Source organism: Haliotis asinina, chromosome 9 (genome assembly GCF_037392515.1).
Source record: "Haliotis asinina isolate JCU_RB_2024 chromosome 9, JCU_Hal_asi_v2, whole genome shotgun sequence".
In the NCBI taxonomy this organism is placed as follows: domain Eukaryota; kingdom Metazoa; phylum Mollusca; class Gastropoda; order Lepetellida; family Haliotidae; genus Haliotis; species Haliotis asinina.
This window is the reverse complement of record NC_090288.1, coordinates 64,767,088-64,784,179: the sequence shown is the minus strand read 5'-3', so window position 1 is coordinate 64,784,179 and position 17,092 is coordinate 64,767,088. Positions and strand designations below refer to the sequence as shown.

The window sequence follows — 17,092 nt, the reverse complement described above, 5'->3', positions numbered from 1 at the left end:
TGTATCCGATTGGCTGTAGCAAGTTCCACCAACTTCATAGGACCATATACACCCACCTTGTGACCTCACCTTTCAGGTGAACGGTCAACTGGTAGTACTTGAAAACATCACTTTCAACTCAAAAACTAAACATGAAATGTAATTTTTTACATAATACTGAAACAGTTGAATTCAAATGTGGCATTCTGCCTGTGTGTAATAAATATGTGTGTGTTGTTGTGTAATATATACATACATGTGTGTTGTTGTGTAATATACATGTGTGTTGCTGTGTAATAAACATAAGTGTGTTGTGTAATAAATTTATGTGTTGTTGTGTTATACATGTATGTGTGCTGTTGTGTAATAAATATCTGTGTAATCTGTAATAAATATAAGAGACCATTGTATAATAAATAAAAGCTGGGGTGGTGATGATTTTAAGGGGGGCAGGGGGACATCTGTACATTCAGTATAGTGGAGTCATTCACACTGAACATGCAACTCCATAGAAATCCTCATCACCCCACCTAGCCGCAAAATGTGGACGGTCCCTAAGTGTGATGTGTCGTAAATGTCTGCGTTGTGTAATATTTACATGTGTATTGTTGTGTAATATATACATGTGTGTTGTGTAATATAAACATGTGTTGTGTTATGTACACATGTGTGTTGTGTAATATAAACATGTGTTGTGTTATATACACATGTGTGATGTGTAATATAAACATGTGTTGTGTTATGTACACATGTGTGTTGTGTAATATAAACATGTGTTGTGTTATATACACATGTGTGTTGTTGTGTAATATATACATGTGTGTTGTGTAATATATACATGTGTGTGTTGTATAACATATACATGTGTGTTGTTGTGTAATACATACATTTGATGTTGTGTTATATATACATGTGTGTTGTTGTGTAATAATACACATGTATTATATTATTATATATACTTGTGCATTGTGACACTGTGTGTTGTATGATATCAAGATATGAAAAATTCAGCCAGACCTCAGGGCTGGTTTGAAGCAAAACTTGCTAGCCCTGACAAAAACTTACATGCCCACAATTAATTTATGTTTGACAAGTGACGTAGTTGATCACCTAACTGCAATTCATCATTTATTTTCACTAGTGCATTAATAATGATTTATAATCCTGAAATAATATCAATGATAAATATCTTCATACACCAGTCTAAATTTTATCCTGACAGTTGGGGAGGAAAACTTGAGAATCTGGCAGTCCATGTTGAAAATAACCTGTCCTGGACGGTCAGACAAGCTGGTATTTTGAATGCAGGTAATGTAGCCGTATTACCACTCTCAAGAAATCCTCCTGAATCCCAACAGTGAAACCCTCCTGAGTCCCTTAAATGACCCCACCCACAGCTTCATGGATTTCGTTGGAAGAGTGTTGTCATTGATGTAAGCTTGACATGAGTTCCGGTGTATGTGTGGAATGCCTTGATTCAGGAATTTGGTGGGAACGTCATTTCCTTCCAAGACGTGTCTCTTCAATTGTTCAGGCAATACGTGCAGTAGTCATCCAAGTAGGAGTTTCATCACCATTCTTACTGTCAATAATGCATACACACAGCTGCCGTCTGAGTTAGAACATCTCACTACATAAACGCCTTTACAGAGTTTCACACTTACCATGTTTCGAGGATACAAGTCACAAACTCATGTTAAGATACACACATCAAGCTGTCACAACACTTCGTCATCACAAAAGAGCTTCTTGAACCCATTTGCATTGTCAAAATAGTATGGCACAAACTTCTAAGGTCTTCCATCGTATGTGGATATCACTAAATATTGCAGCACAACAGTAGGAGTCACATGACATGCACCTCGAGGATCAATGATTCCTGAAATCCCTCAAGTGTCTTCACCAATACTGCTGCTGTTCCTCATTTGTCATCTCCCTCCCAACCATGTTAGTCCACTTACTGAGAATCAACATTTATTTGTATAATTCCTGATAAATAGAGACCCTTGGGAAAAGCACATACTGTAGCAGTACATCAGAAGACAGTACTTGTCATGTCAGTCTCAAACGGTTCTAAACATAAAACAACTCGTACTCAGATAATTTAAATGTTTAGTAAGTAAAATCATGTAAACTGGTAACCTTAAGTTATTAAGAACTGACTTACTTCATACTGTGTGTGCTTACAAAAGTTACACAAGTCTGTTGATGTGTGTATGTGTGACCTCTCATGGGGTCACTCACCCAGTTTCCAGCCAATCGGAGAGTAGCACTGATAAGGTACACAGCGTGGGATGGTTTACCCATTCTGTGTCACATGATGCTATTCATGATACAACGGAACCTTCTAAAGTGTATAACGACATACATTTGCAGGATAATTGTTGACCGATTTCTGGTTATGTAAGACTGAGCCTGACGCTGTGTAGTGTCTATATATAGGCCAGCCAGCCTGGTACTGTACCCTACAGGCAAAACACACATGCTCCACTCTGTTGGGAGTTATCTGTTGTTGAGTAGGAACTATCAACATCTTCCATACACTGATAAACAGCTATTGTTCCAATAAACAGCCATAGTTACAGGTAACAGTCATTATATAAAGAAAGAGAATGAATTTGGTCAAACTCTGTTATTAAAAGTATTCCTGTCAAATCGGCTCAATATGGGATGGAAACCTAAAGTGACTCAGATGCTAGAAGTTTTCTACTCAGGTTAAACCCACAAGTCCAATGTGGTGCGGACAAGGATGTAACTACAACAAAAGGCCATTTCTCAACAAACAACAGAAAGTTCACTGGAGTTTCACATAACACATTGAAACTACAACTTTTGTCTGAAAATGTGTAAACCCATCATATATAGTCTGGTTCATAATTATTGAGAATTTTTCTTCTTACTTTGAGCTATCCTAACACCTCAACTGATTCACTGATACTTAAAACTAAGTAATGGTATAAGGGAGGTAACTCATCTTGGCCTACTGAGTATAGTACAATTAGAGTTACCTCCCCTGAATTTGTAGCAGACGTCATTTTCCTCAGCACTGTCAACAATGTCTGCTGAAGATAAAAGAAGGTTGACTTTTGAGTTGTGTAATCAAGGAATTGATGATGTAAATACATTGGCAGAGAGAACAGGAACTCCTCTTTCTACTGTGTATAGGATTAGGAAGAATTTTAAAGAGGGAAAGGATTTTGGGCACCAGAAAGGAGCAGGGAGACCCAGAAAATTGGACTTCTCAGATCGCGTCCGGCTGGGAATTTTAGCGTCTAAAAAGCAAAGGGCAAGCATCTCCAATATCAGGTATGAAATGATAGAAAGGGGATCAACAGTTGTATCAAAATCTACAGTTAGAAGAAATTTGATTGATCTTAGATGGGAGAAAAAGACTGGAATTCTTTCTCCTCTCATGAAACAAGAACATAAAGACAGGCGTGTTGAGTGGTGTTTGGCACATGAAAACTTTGACTGGGAAAATGTGATCTTTACTGATGAAAGCTCAATATGGGTATATCCCAATAATGTGAAAATATGGACAAAGTCTGCGTCAGCACCGTTGTATCGACGACCTAAATACAGCCCAAAGTTTCATGTATGGGGAGGGATATCCTTATTAGGAACGACCCCGCTGTGTGTGTTTGAGGGAAATCTGACAAGTCAACGCTACACTAACATATTAGATAATTTTCTCCTTCCAAGTGCACATGTGTTTTATGGAAATGACTGGATTTTGCAGCAAGATAATGATCCTAAACACACCGCAAAACATGCCAAGCAGTGGTTTCAGGAGAAAAATGTGACAGCATTACCATTTCCTGCAAATAGTCCTGACTTAAATCCCATTGAGAACATTTGGGGGATGATGAAGGAATGTGTGAATCAAAAGGGGTTGACAAAAATTGAAGACATGAAGAGAGAAGTGGTCCGATACTGGGACAGCATAACTCACGAGACACTAACCTCTCTGATAGGAAGTATGCCTACCCGTCTTAGACTGTGCCGTGAAGCTCAAGGAGACTTGATAAAATATCAAATTGTTACCTACACAACATGAAAAGGTCAGTTCACTTTCACAATACATTCAATTTTATCTGATTTGTTCTCGTTTAATAATATGAAATGCTTTAGCTATTCTCAATAATTTTGAACCATACTGTAGGTGTGGTTTTCTTTTAAGAAGGTAATATCAAATAGGCCATGGCAACATTGTTAGTTTCAAACAGCCTTAACTGCTCTTAGAGGTGACAAAGAGTCACTAGGCACACTGTATCTAAGAATGCCAGGAGAGGCTTGTTTCTTGTGTCTACTTTGCCAACATGTGAAACTTGCTTTAAAATACCACTGATGTTGCTACACCATAACTGGCAGTGACAAATTCAACCAGAATGGACAGTACGAGTATACCCGTTACAGGCAGTCAGTGTGTTATTACTTAATACTGTGGACACCATAAACACTCTGTATTATCAATGTATGCATCATGCCTCATTAGTATTAATACTGTCCCACCATGCCTCATTAGTATTAATACTGTCCCACCATGCCTCATCAGCATTCATAACTCTTTTGACACAATCAACAACTGGTACTAACACTTCATATATGGTCAGTGTTAATGTAAGTTCAGAAATACCACGGTGATATCATATGGTGTATGTGGTCTTCACAAATCGTAACCAATGTGGGAATTAAACCTGGACTGACAAGTAAATGTTTTACCCAACCTGTAACTACTTTAGCCAACCTTGAATGGCTCAAAATGGTACAGCCTGGCATGAACTCTGATTTCAAAGAACACAAGCTCCAACACACAAACATTTTCTGCCTGGCTGAACATAATGTCAGCTTTCCACCATCTGTCACAAACACCCCCCAACATCTGTGACAATTATGTGCAACGCATCACTGCAACGAGGTGAATGTCCTCTAACACTCATGGAATGCAGTATGTAGCATCCATTAGATTCAGGTCCACCGAGACACTGGCTTAATGACTACATCATTGAAACATCATTAATGTTCATACAGATCAACTCCTTCCTGAGGAGTACTCCTTAATGGCAGTCATCATGTGAAGTAATGTGGGCAAGTCACGCCAAGAGACTGAGTGATACCAGGTGATGTTCAGGTATAACTGTGTGAAGGAAACCAAAGTGACAGTGTCCAACTATAGGTAAAAAATTGGTCAGTGAGTGAGTGACACATGCTGCTAGTGTGATTAATTCTTATGGCCCTGAACTCAACATCGTCTCCATCTTGTTTCATGATGTCAGATGGAAAGCCAGAAGTTTCCACAGGAAGGTCATGTGTAGTTCCCCTGAGACTCCAGAAGTTTCCACAGGAAGGTCATGTGTAGTTCCCCTGAGACTCCAGAAGTTTCCACAGGTAGGTCATGTGTAGTTCCCCTGGGACTCCAGAAGTTTCCACAGGAAGGTCATGTGTAGTTCCCCTGGGACTGATGTCAGTGATGGGAGAACCATTACTGTCTGTTACAGATGATACAAATATACACCACTTAAGACAACCATGCTGCAACAGCAACAGCAGCAGCAGCAGAATTCAGCTTCCCACCATTAGTAGCAGTGACAAGGAAGCAGAATTACTTGGCCATCAGTGGTTCAAACATCTCCCCATAATGTATTCATCCTAGAGGTAAACCCATTTCGGAATCTCAGAGGTGTTGCTGGGATGAGGTCAAAGATCCTGGCGTATAGGTGGCGTACAATGAACATAACAGACCAGTTCTCAGCTAATCCGAAAACAACATTTATGTGAGGGACTATAAAAACCCACATGACCATCATTGCCCATCAACAGCCAGGAACTACAACACCTCATACTGATGTGGGGTCAGACAAGATGGCAAGAAGTCATGAGACATTTCCTCATAATGGCTAATGACAAAATGACGCTGACTGATCCTTCCACCCATACAGTATATGCTGTTCACTGTTACACACATTAGTGACAACTAACATGACTGAAGTTAATCTGTTAAAAGACCACTGACAACGAGCATTTCCTTCACCAACCACGACAATTCCATGACACATGACCCAAATGACTCCAGCCACATGACCATGACATCACTTCCCCTCATAAGTGCAGATGAAGACACCAACAACAGCATGTTCTTCACTTAAAGATAAAAGGACTCTGGGATATCGTCTGGCAACACATGCAGACTATTGACTGCAGGCAGAGGGCCCCAGGCATTATTTGATCCAATTTGACACAGTAATAATTCTGTTTGTCTGCCTGCTGATGCCCTTTCAACAATTTTGGCATACATATGATTCTTCACCTGGCAATCCTGTGGCTGATATCAGGACATCACTGTACCTGGCATGGTATGACGATCAAATCATGCCTGACCGTTGGTCAATATAATGTCCTTCTGCAACGGAACAGAACTTGATGGGGACCAATTCCAACATGGAATCCCCACAAGGAAGATAATTACAACGGGAGAAATACCAACTACAAAAAAGTCATATCATGTTTTCATTTCACTGATTGTGTATCACCAATCAAGCACCAAGGTCATTATTCACACTGCGTCAAGATAATTCAAACTCATATTGTTTTAACTAGTTGTCTTCTATAATGAAACTGTAGAGGTACTGGATTTACTCAATACATTGTTTTCACTTGTTGTCTTCTAATGAAACTGTAGAGGTACTGGATTTGCTCAATACATTGTTTTCACTTGTTGTCTTCTAATGAAACTGTAGAGGTATTGGATTTGCTCAATACATTGTTTTCACTTGTTGTCTTCTAATGAAACTGTAGAGGTGTTGGATTTACTCAATACATTGTTTTCACTTGTTGTCCTCTAATGAAACTGTTGAGGTATTGGATTTGCTCAATACATTGTTTTCACTTGTTGTCTTCTAATGAAACTGTAGAGGTATTGGACTTGCTCAATACATTGTTTTCACTTGTTGTCTTCTGATGAAACTGTAGAGGTATTGGATTTGCTCAATACATTGTTTTCACTTGTTGTCTTCTAATGAAACTGTAGAGGTATTGGATTTGATCAATATATTGTTTTCAATTTTTGTCTCCTGCTGAAAATGTACATATACTGGTCTGATCTGCAGCAAAACATGAGGATCTAGTGAGTTGACAACACAATGTTTTACAAACCATCCCCATCTCCATCACCTTTCATCCTCATGACGATCAGGCAACCTATTAAACCATGTGCGTAGTCACAGAGGACAGTGTGGGAGTGAGGTCATCAGTTGTTACTGGCACCTTGTTAATACCTCAACATGCTCTCAAGGAGCCTGGAGTCGCTATAGCCAACATCAGAACCTCCACACAGCCCAGATGAAAGAATATCGGAACATTTAGGGAGATAGTGTCCACAAAAGGCATGTCAAAATTACAGGTCATAAGGCTACATGGAATAAAATTTTCACACTGTACCTCAAGAAGATACCCATGCTGAAAATTTATCATGGGTTAGTTTTCTGGATTTGTTTTGATGAGTTGATGATGTTACAAGTACTTTGGCTCCATGCTCTGGCTCCATGCTCTGGCTCCATGTCCCGTGCCCATGCGCTGGCTCCATGTCCTGTCTCAAATGCTCTGGCTCCATGTCCTGGTTCCATACTCGTGCTCTATGCCCTGTATGCTGTGTCCCCATGTCCTGTCTCCATGTTCTGGTTCCATGTCCTGTCCACATGCTCTGGTTCCATGTCCTGCCCCCATGCTCTGGTTTCATGTCCTGCCCCAATGCTCTGGTTCCCTGTCCTGTCCACATGCTCTGGTTCCATGTCCTGCCCCCAAGCTCTGGTTCCCTGTTCTGTCCACATGCTCTGGTTCCATGTCCTGTCCACATGCTCTGGTTCCATGTCCTGGCTCCATGGTTTGTCTCCATGTCCTAGCTCCTTACACTGGCTCAACGCCTGATTCCTTGCTCTAGCTCCATATCCTGGCTCCATGTGTTGTCCCCATGCTCTGGTTCCATGTTCTGTTTCCATGCTCAGTTTCAATTCTCAGGCTCCAAGCCCCTGGCTCCATGCTCTTGACATTCAGTGTCTTGACATTTTCATTCAAGGGCTCACATGTATCTCACTGAGAGGCTGATCCAGTCAAACAATGAATTACTGAAGTTATTTCAATGCCCATACTGAAGCTATGGAGCAAGGTCGAATTGTCACCTCAAGTGTGAAATTGAAATTCCAGAAAAAGAGAAGAGATGATCAGAAGATGACATATCCCCCCAGTCCCCCACAGGACAAACCATCTGGCAGCTACTTATTGTTTATTAAACACTAAGTTTGAATCGTTTCCAGGGAAATCATGAAAAATATAAAATGCCATATATCTGTAAACAGCAAAAGGCACCACTTCAAGATCTGTCTCATATATCTGCCAATATCTGTTGAAAGAAATGAAATGGTTTTCGAGTTGTGCTACGGAAATGAAGCCCATCCAATCCATTTTGAGATTAAGTCAATATTGTTTCCATGGAAACTGGGAAAATGATAAATCACAAAAATCTGCAAATAGCAAAAGGCACCACTTTAGGGTCTGCCTCACATAGCTGGCAAGTTCGGTTGAAAGATATCAAGATATCACTATGCGGACTAGGTCCAAATTGCTTCCATGCAAAATGGGAAAATGATAAATAACAAAAATCTGTAAATAGCAAAAGACATAAGTTCTGCCTCACATATTTGCCAATTTTTTCAGAAAGACATTAAGACGGTTTTGAGTTCTGCTCCAGAAACGAAGTCCCTCCCTCCATTTTGAGACAAAACGTTTCCATGGAAACCAAGAAAATAATCAATTAGAAAATCCTGTAAATAGCAAAAGGCACCACTCTGGGATCTGCCACACATATCTGCCAAGTATTACTGACAGATATTAAGAAGTTTTTGAGTTATGTTGCGGAAACGAAAGACACCTCTGACTTTTGAGACTTAGTCCAAAACATTTCCATGCAAACCAAGAAAATAATAAATCATAAAAACCTGTAAATAGCAAAAGGCACCACATTAGGTTCTGACTGGTATATCTACCAAGTGTTGCAGAAAAATACTGAACGTTTTTTGAGTTCTGCTCCGGAAAGCCCACCCCACCATTAGACCATCACCAAAATCTTCCATGAAAAAAAAAAAAACCAAAACAAAAAATGCCAAAAATCTGTAAATAGCGAAAAAGGGCACAAGACCATAGGTTCAGATTATCATATCTATCAATTTTGGTCTAAAAATATTGAACAGTTTTTTATTGCTTCGGGAACAAAATGATTACGGACTGACAGACAGACGAGACGACTATATCCCCCACATTACATGATAAAAAATATCTGAATTCAGTACATCGTTCTCACAAAAACATAATTTCTGAAATGATTATTGCTTATTGATAAATAGAAGTCACAATACCAGAAGCTATTTCAGTCTGAAAGTGGTATCTGAAAATTTCATCAGAGAGATCTAAACTAGGCAATGTAGGTTTGAATATGCCTCATCCCAGAGCCAGTATCATGCAGATATGTGACAACTCCATTGTCTGTGGGTTTAATTCAGGGGGAGTATAAATAGCAGCAGAAGAAGCAAGGCCTTCACATTTTCAACTATTTTAAAACATTCACTTTTTTTCACTTCCTGGTAATACTTGTGACACAATGAAGAGCACTCAGCTATGTTACTGTCCTATACCTCTCCCACAGAGCAAGACACTTGCATGTCGATGCACAAATACATCTTGACACAGTTGAAGTAAAAGACTAGTCGCATGCCAACTCACAATTACATGTACATCCTATCACAAATATATCCTGACCTGACTGAATAGATTGACGTGTTGCATTCAAGTTGGAAACTACAACCCTTCATTAAAGTGCATGGAAATATCCTAAAAAAAACCCAACAATATCAGTTGAACAATTTGCCATGTGACTGCCATGTTTTGCTGGAGATAAGGTCAACAAGCAAGTCCCTTAGCTGTCTAGTTAGGTCAAGCTGCTCTTGAACATTGGCTAGGCAGTGATAATTACTCTCCTTAATAACCTTGGACTTGTGTGTCAAAACATATTCTCCCTGAATCCAAACACCTCCTCATACAAGCACACTTGTGGTCATCTCTCACTTCATCCAAACACCTCCTCATACAAGCACACTTGTGGTCATCTCTCACTTCACTAAGATCATGGTGTGGGGGGGGGGGGGGTGTGTGTTCTGTGTTTCATCAGTCAAATTGCTTTGTCTTCATCTCCTCTGCAGGGCTAGAATTATATAAGTTTCACTCATCCAAAATGTAACAATACACTTATATAGTTTAACACAGATATGTTGACTTGTACAATGCTGGTTTTTAAAAGCAAAGTTGAGTTCAGCTTATTAGGGTAAGTTTCCACAGATGGTGTTTGACCTATCTGATCATTTGTCCTGCAACCTTTGAGTCACAGCAACCTTCAGATTCCTGAGTTTGGGCCTGTTTGTCAGGTGACTGGGTTGTTTGGGCCTGGACCAGGCAAATCACAGGCCAACAACAAGGGCTTCAAGCTACAGCTGCCAGCTACACAACCACTATAGCTTGTTGCTGAAGCAATATATATCAGCGATATCCTTCAACGACGTACTAGTGGCTGAGAAACAAGTCAAACCAGTAGTTGATATCATGACACACAACCAACCATGTGATTGAGGCTAGAGTCTTGGTGCTCTCTCCTACAACAAACACAGAATCTTCCACTATTATATGACTAATCTGACATCTAAACACGTACAAGTCATGTGACCCTCATGTATCCATGGAGGTGTACACAGAAACTGTGACTCACCTTCCCGTGACATTCCCACTGAGAAACACTTCTTGAGGCGACAATACTGACAGCTGTTGCGGGTAAACGGCGTTATCTCACACTTCTCTTCGTTCGCACACTTGTGTGTCATTCCTTGGGTGATGCATCTTCGGAAAAATCCCTGCAAAATAAATTACCATCTTAATCTCTCATACAAAGAGACACAAAATGTGAAACATTTAAACCCAGTGGGCTGCAATAGAACCAGACCCTGTACATATAGAATACAAGGACTATCCATAAATACTGGGACCACCTTTTAATATTGAAAACACATTTCAAAATAGGGATGTTTGTTAATAGTAATGATCACATACAAAAACAGGGAAAGCCTTTGAATATGGAGACTATCAATTCATATTCATCCTCAAAATATCCAGGGTATACGTTCCTATTAGTCTCCACTATACCCTGGATGCATCTACAGCTCAGCCGGACAATTTTATCCCTTTGCTGGCTCTGCATTCTAACAGAAGCCTATCAGCTAGGCCCCCGTTATAACCGAGCTTGCCAGTGTCAAAAAGGAAGCGTTATTTTAAAGGCATTTAGAAGTTGGAGGACTCAAACTGAAAATGCTTTATCATTCAACTTCTTTATTATACAAGGTCACAACGTTTCGAGACAGATCCTAGTCTCTTCTTCAGTTGAAGACCTAACTGTTCAGGTGAAGAAGAGACTAGGATCTGTCTCAAAACATTGTGACCTTGTATAATAAAGAAGTTGAACCATAAAGCATTTTTAGTTTAAAAAGGAAGCAGTCACAACTGTGAAGGTTTGCTGGCAGCGCGACTCAGATTTTGGGGAAATCATACAGACAAATTTATATATCCAACACTTTTATATGCATGAACTCCTTCTACCTCTTTCAGAGAACCTCTGCATGGTCAGTGTTGCCAAGTTTAATTGCTAGGATAATTTAAAAAGCTGAAGTGAGTTGTAATTGGTTCCCTCAACTTCCCTGCGAAGACACCTGATTGAATAAAAAGCCAGCCAAGCGAGGTAATAAATTTATCGGGCTGAGTCTGAGATGCGTCCAGGGTATAGTGGAGACCCTTGAGATATCAAGGATGTAAATATTGGGATAACACCGAAATTTAGCGACAACATTCCAATAGAAGGACAACATTTGAACATATGGAAAATACTTTCAAGGGACTACACTAAGTTTACTGCGTAACTAAATATGTAATCTGTACCTCTCAGTTGATTCAAGTTAACAGATCACAGTGGATCTTCTACTGGCTTGAAAAATTTATACTCAAACAATACGGATACAACAGAGGTTGTCCTTCAGTAACCAAAGTTTAGATAAGACACCACACAGGTTGTCCCACAGTAGCCGAAAAGACACCACACAGGTTGTCCCACGCTAGCCGATCAGACACTACAAAGGTTGTCCCAAAGAAGCCGATCAGACACTACAAAGGTTGTCCCAAAGAAGCTGATCAGACACCACAGAGGTTGTCCCAAAGAAGCCGATCAGACACTACTAAGGTTGTCCCAAAGAAGCCGATCAGACACTACAAAGGTTGTCCCAAAGAAGCCGATCAGACACTACAAAGGTTGTCCCAAAGAAGCCGATCAGACACCACAAAGGTTGTCCCAAAGAAGCCGATCAGACACTACAAAGGTTGTCCCAAAGAAGCCGATCAGACACTACAGAGGTTGTCCCAAAGAAGCCGATCAGACACTACAAAGGTTGTCCCAAAGAAGCCGATCAGACACTACAAAGGTTGTCCCAAAGAAGCCGATCAGACACTACAGAGGTTGTCCCAAAGAAGCCGATCAGACACCACAGAGGTTGTCCCAAAGAAGCCGATCAGACACTACAGAGGTTGTCCCAAAGAAGCTGATCAGACACCACAGAGGTTGTCCCAAAGAAGCCGATCAGACACTACAGAGGTTGTCCCAAAGAAGCTGATCAGACACCACAGAGGTTGTCCCAAAGGAGCTGATTGGAGACCACAGAGGATGTTCCACAGTAGCAAATCAGACACCTTACGCCTAACACATTCTGCCATGTATAAGCCCAAAAGAGGCAGGGCTGGGTTTCATTAATATCTGAATCATTAAGACTTCTTTTCAGTTCATATGGCATTATTTGCTTCTGTTAAAATTAGATATTTAGTCTAGTGATGAGGATATTTACAAATGTGATGAGTCTGTCAGAGTGTGGATTATTAGGTTTCAGGTTCATGTCCAGATTAAACACCTTGATATTAGTGAAGATATTTGTACAATATCACACATTTGGGATAAACAGCAACAGACCAATGTTGGAGTTCAAGGTCACTGTACACTATTCCCCATGTGAGCCTTTGTCATGTGTCCTGCACACCAAGCAGACACTTTCTGCTCCAGCTCCCCTCTCAGACCATCTCCTCTCCAGCTACCCCCTCAGACCGTCCCCTCTCCCACTGTCCTGTCAGACCGCCCCCTCTCCAGCTCCCCCCTCAGACCATCCCCTCTACCACTACTCTGTCAGAAAGTAGCCTCTCCCACTCCCCTGTCCGACCATCCCCTCTACAGCCACCCTGTCAGACCATACCCTCTCCCACTCCCGTCCGACCATCCCCTCTACCGCTCCCCAGTCAGACCATACCCTCTCCCACTCCCCTGTCAGATCATCCCCTCTACCGCTCCCCTGTCTAACTATCCCCTTTCCCACTCCCCTGTCAGACTGTCCCTCTACCGCTCCCCCGTCTGACTATCCCCTCTCCCGCTCCCCTGTCAGACTCTCCCCTCTCCTACTCCTCTGTCAGACAGTTCCCTCTCCCACTCCCCTGTCACACCATCCCCTCTACCACATCCCTGTCAGACCCTCCCCTCTCCAGCTCCCCCCTCACACCGTCCCCTCTACCACTACTCTGTCAGAAAGAGCCTCTCCCACTCCCCTGTCCGACCATCCCCTCTACCGCTCCCCTGTCAGACCATACCCTCTCCCCTGTCTGACTATCCCCTCTCCCGCTCCCCTGTCAGACTCTCCCCTCTCCTACTCCTCTGTCAGACAGTTCCCTCTCTCAATCCCCTGTCAGACTGTCCCCTCTCCCACTCCCCTGTCAGACTGTCCCCTCTACCACTCCCCTGTCAGACGGGTCCCTCTACCACTCCCCTGTCAGACGGGTCCCTCTACCTCTCCCCTGTCACACCATCCCCTCTCCCACTGTCCTGTCACACCATCCCCTCTACCACATCCCTGTCAGACCCTCCCCTCTCCAGCTCCCCCCTCACACCGTCCCCTCTACAACTACTCTGTCAGAAAGAGCCTCTCCCACTCCCCTGTCCGACCATCCCCTCTACCGCTCCCCTGTCAGACCATACCCTCCCGCTCCTCTGTCAGACCATACCCTCTCCCGCTCCCCTGTCCGACCATCCCCTCTACCGCTCCTCTGTCAAACAGTTCCCTCTCCCACTCCCCTGTCAGACTGTCCCCTCTCCCACTCCCCTGTCAGACTGTCCCCTCTACCGCTCCCCTGTCAGACTGTCCCCTCTCCCACTTCCCTGTCAGACTGTCCCCTCTCCAGCTCCCCCCTCAGACGGGTCCCTCTACCACTCCCCTGTCAGACTGTCCCCTCTCCCACTCCCCTGTCAGACCATCCCCTCTCCAGCTCCCCCCTCAGACCGTCCCCTCTATCAATGCCCTGTCAGAAAGTAGCCTCGCCCTCTCCCCAGTCAGACTGTCAGATGATAACCTTTCCTGATAACCTGTCAGATGGTCCCCTCTCCCAATCCCCTGTCAGATGGACCCCACTCCCTCTCCCCTGTCAGACAGGCCTCTCTCTCACTCCTCTCAGATGGTCCCCTCTCCCACTTCCCTATCAGACTGTCCCTCTCCCAATCCCCTGTCAGACTGTCCCCTCTACCGCTCCCCTGTCAGACTGTCCCCTCTACCGCACCCCTGTCAGACTGTCCCCTCTACCACTCCCCTGTCAGACTGTCCCCTCTACCGCTCCCCTGTCAGACTGTCCCATCTCCCAAACCCCTGTCAGATGGTCCCCTCTAACTGTCCCCAAGGTGGTCTCCTGCTCCCCAGGCAGATGCTCCCCGTTCACTAAATGCTCCTCTATTATGGAGGCGGTAAGAACACCTTGATCTCGATGTCATGCACACACATCTTCCAATGAGAGGCCTTTCACATAATACCAGGAAGCTGTGACCATCTAACAGATGACATAGAAAATGATTCAATCTGAAAATAACCCCGCTCCTCCATGTCAGCTTTCAAATGTCATTAGAAAATAACACCAAGACCTGTCACATTTGTTGAAAACAAGCAGTCAGTGAGATTTGTGCGGTTAGCTTATCCTGTATAATACATATGATGTGATTTATGAAGAAGTATGGCTTCCACATATTGGACACTAACACATGCTGCATGAACAGTCAAATAAACAAGGTCCTCACTAAGTTAAGTAAGGTGTACTCCAGCCTGGGGGATCTTCAGTCATAGCCAGATCAATATCTCTAATAGGTATCCATATTGCTGACTAGGATGTTTCTGTGATTATGAAAACTTGAGGCTTCCATGGTTACCATGCAGTCAGGTCACACAAGGAGACATACTGACAACAAGGCAGCCTTGGAGTATGTTGAAACATGCTGCAATATGCTGCAACGTGTTGGAATATGTTGGAATATGTAGGAATATGTAGCAACATGTTGGAATATGTTGGATTTTGTTGGAACATTTGGAAGATGTTGCAATATGTAAGAACATGTAGGAACATGTAGGAATATGTAGGAACATGCTGTAATATGTTGGATTATCTTGGAACATGTTGGAATATGTAGGTATACACTGGAATATGTAGGAACATGTTGGAATATGTTAGAACATGTTGGATTATGTTGAAACATGTTGGAACATGTAGGAATACATCGGAATATGGATGAACATGTTGTATTATGTTGGAACTTGTTGGATATGAAAGAACATGTAGGAATATGTAGGAACAAGTTGGATTATGTTGGATTAGTTCAGTCTGTCTAGCATGTAACTTAAGACACACTTGGTACTGGTGTTGCCCTGAAGCTGTCTGGTATCGGTAAGACGTCTGCTCGTCCCACCCCTCACTTGCGTCAGTATACCTCCCCTCAAGCAATAACACAATGGTCAGGTCTGCTTGCAACATACCAGGTAATAACCAAAAATTGGCAAAAATTTGTGTTAAATAACTTAAATATTCCTGGAACCACAATATCCAAGCAGCGTATCAGTGACTGGCATGCTGGTTAATAATAGTATTAAATAAATAAACAAGCATTGTCACTAAGGTGACATAATTCCCCGGTGCAAATTATCAAATCAAACTTCATGCTGAAATCTTCAAAGTGTCGCAGCAACCTTGAAATTGATGTGAAGGTGACCAAAATCATCTAGGCCCTACACCATCTGTAGATGAAGTTTGGTGTCAAATATGAAGAAAATCAAGAGACCAGTTCTTGAAATATCTCGCTGACAATCTAAATATGTAAGTGAACATAATGAAACCTTCAAAGTGTTTGTGTGACCTTGAAAACAATGTCAAAATCAACTGGGCCCTATGCCATCCCTAGATAAAGCTACAGGTGTTAAATAATAAATATATAAAAGGTCATGAAGACCCGTTTCCCCATACATTGTGATCAAACGCTGTAGGATCTTCACGACAACCTTATATCAATAGTAAGAAATTAGCAGGTGCATGCAAACTCAAGTATTATTCAGTGTAAAAGACAAATATAGTTCTTGTGATACATACTAAAATGACTAACCCCTGAGTCATGATGACAAAGGGAGTAACTGCAGGGTGCTGAGTGTCACAACAAGATCTGCTGAAAGTGCCAACACAAGATGTGCTAATGTGTCGACACAAGCTGTCAATACGGACATGATGGGGGCTCAACCCTCTCTACCACATCATACAGAGAGGCATACAAAGAAGCGTACAGAAAGGCATACAGAGACAATCGATTAACAGTCTTGCCCTGTCATGACTGACACAATCAGTATACTAGCACTTATAAAGACAGCTGACCCACTGTGTGAAGGGGTTATTTTCATGTGTACATGCACAGAAAACATGAGGAGTCTAAAGTACTCAAATGACACTTAGTAACAAAAACGATAAACAATGAGGTAATTAACACAAAACTAAGTAATACAAAACTACAGTTATTAACTATATTCCGTGGCATGTTACTGACACTAACCGAGCCCTGCCAGGTCCTTGATACCCAGCTTTAGATGCTTAATCCTTGTAAACCTGATACTCTCGTCAAATACAGACAGAGACCACACAATAC

General features: G+C 42.2%; 1 protein-coding gene across 2 annotated transcripts in view; it reads right to left on the bottom strand.

The window, feature by feature from the left end:
* The window catches only part of LOC137295511 (nuclear receptor subfamily 1 group D member 2-like), an 87,712-nt gene that overhangs the window by 24,093 nt on the left and 46,527 nt on the right, over nucleotides 1-17,092 (bottom strand). For both annotated transcript variants that reach the window (XM_067826873.1, XM_067826874.1), the window contains one exon: nucleotides 10,787-10,928. In XM_067826873.1, coding sequence (XP_067682974.1) covers nucleotides 10,787-10,928 — 142 coding nt within the window. The remainder of the gene's footprint in view (nucleotides 1-10,786; nucleotides 10,929-17,092) is intronic.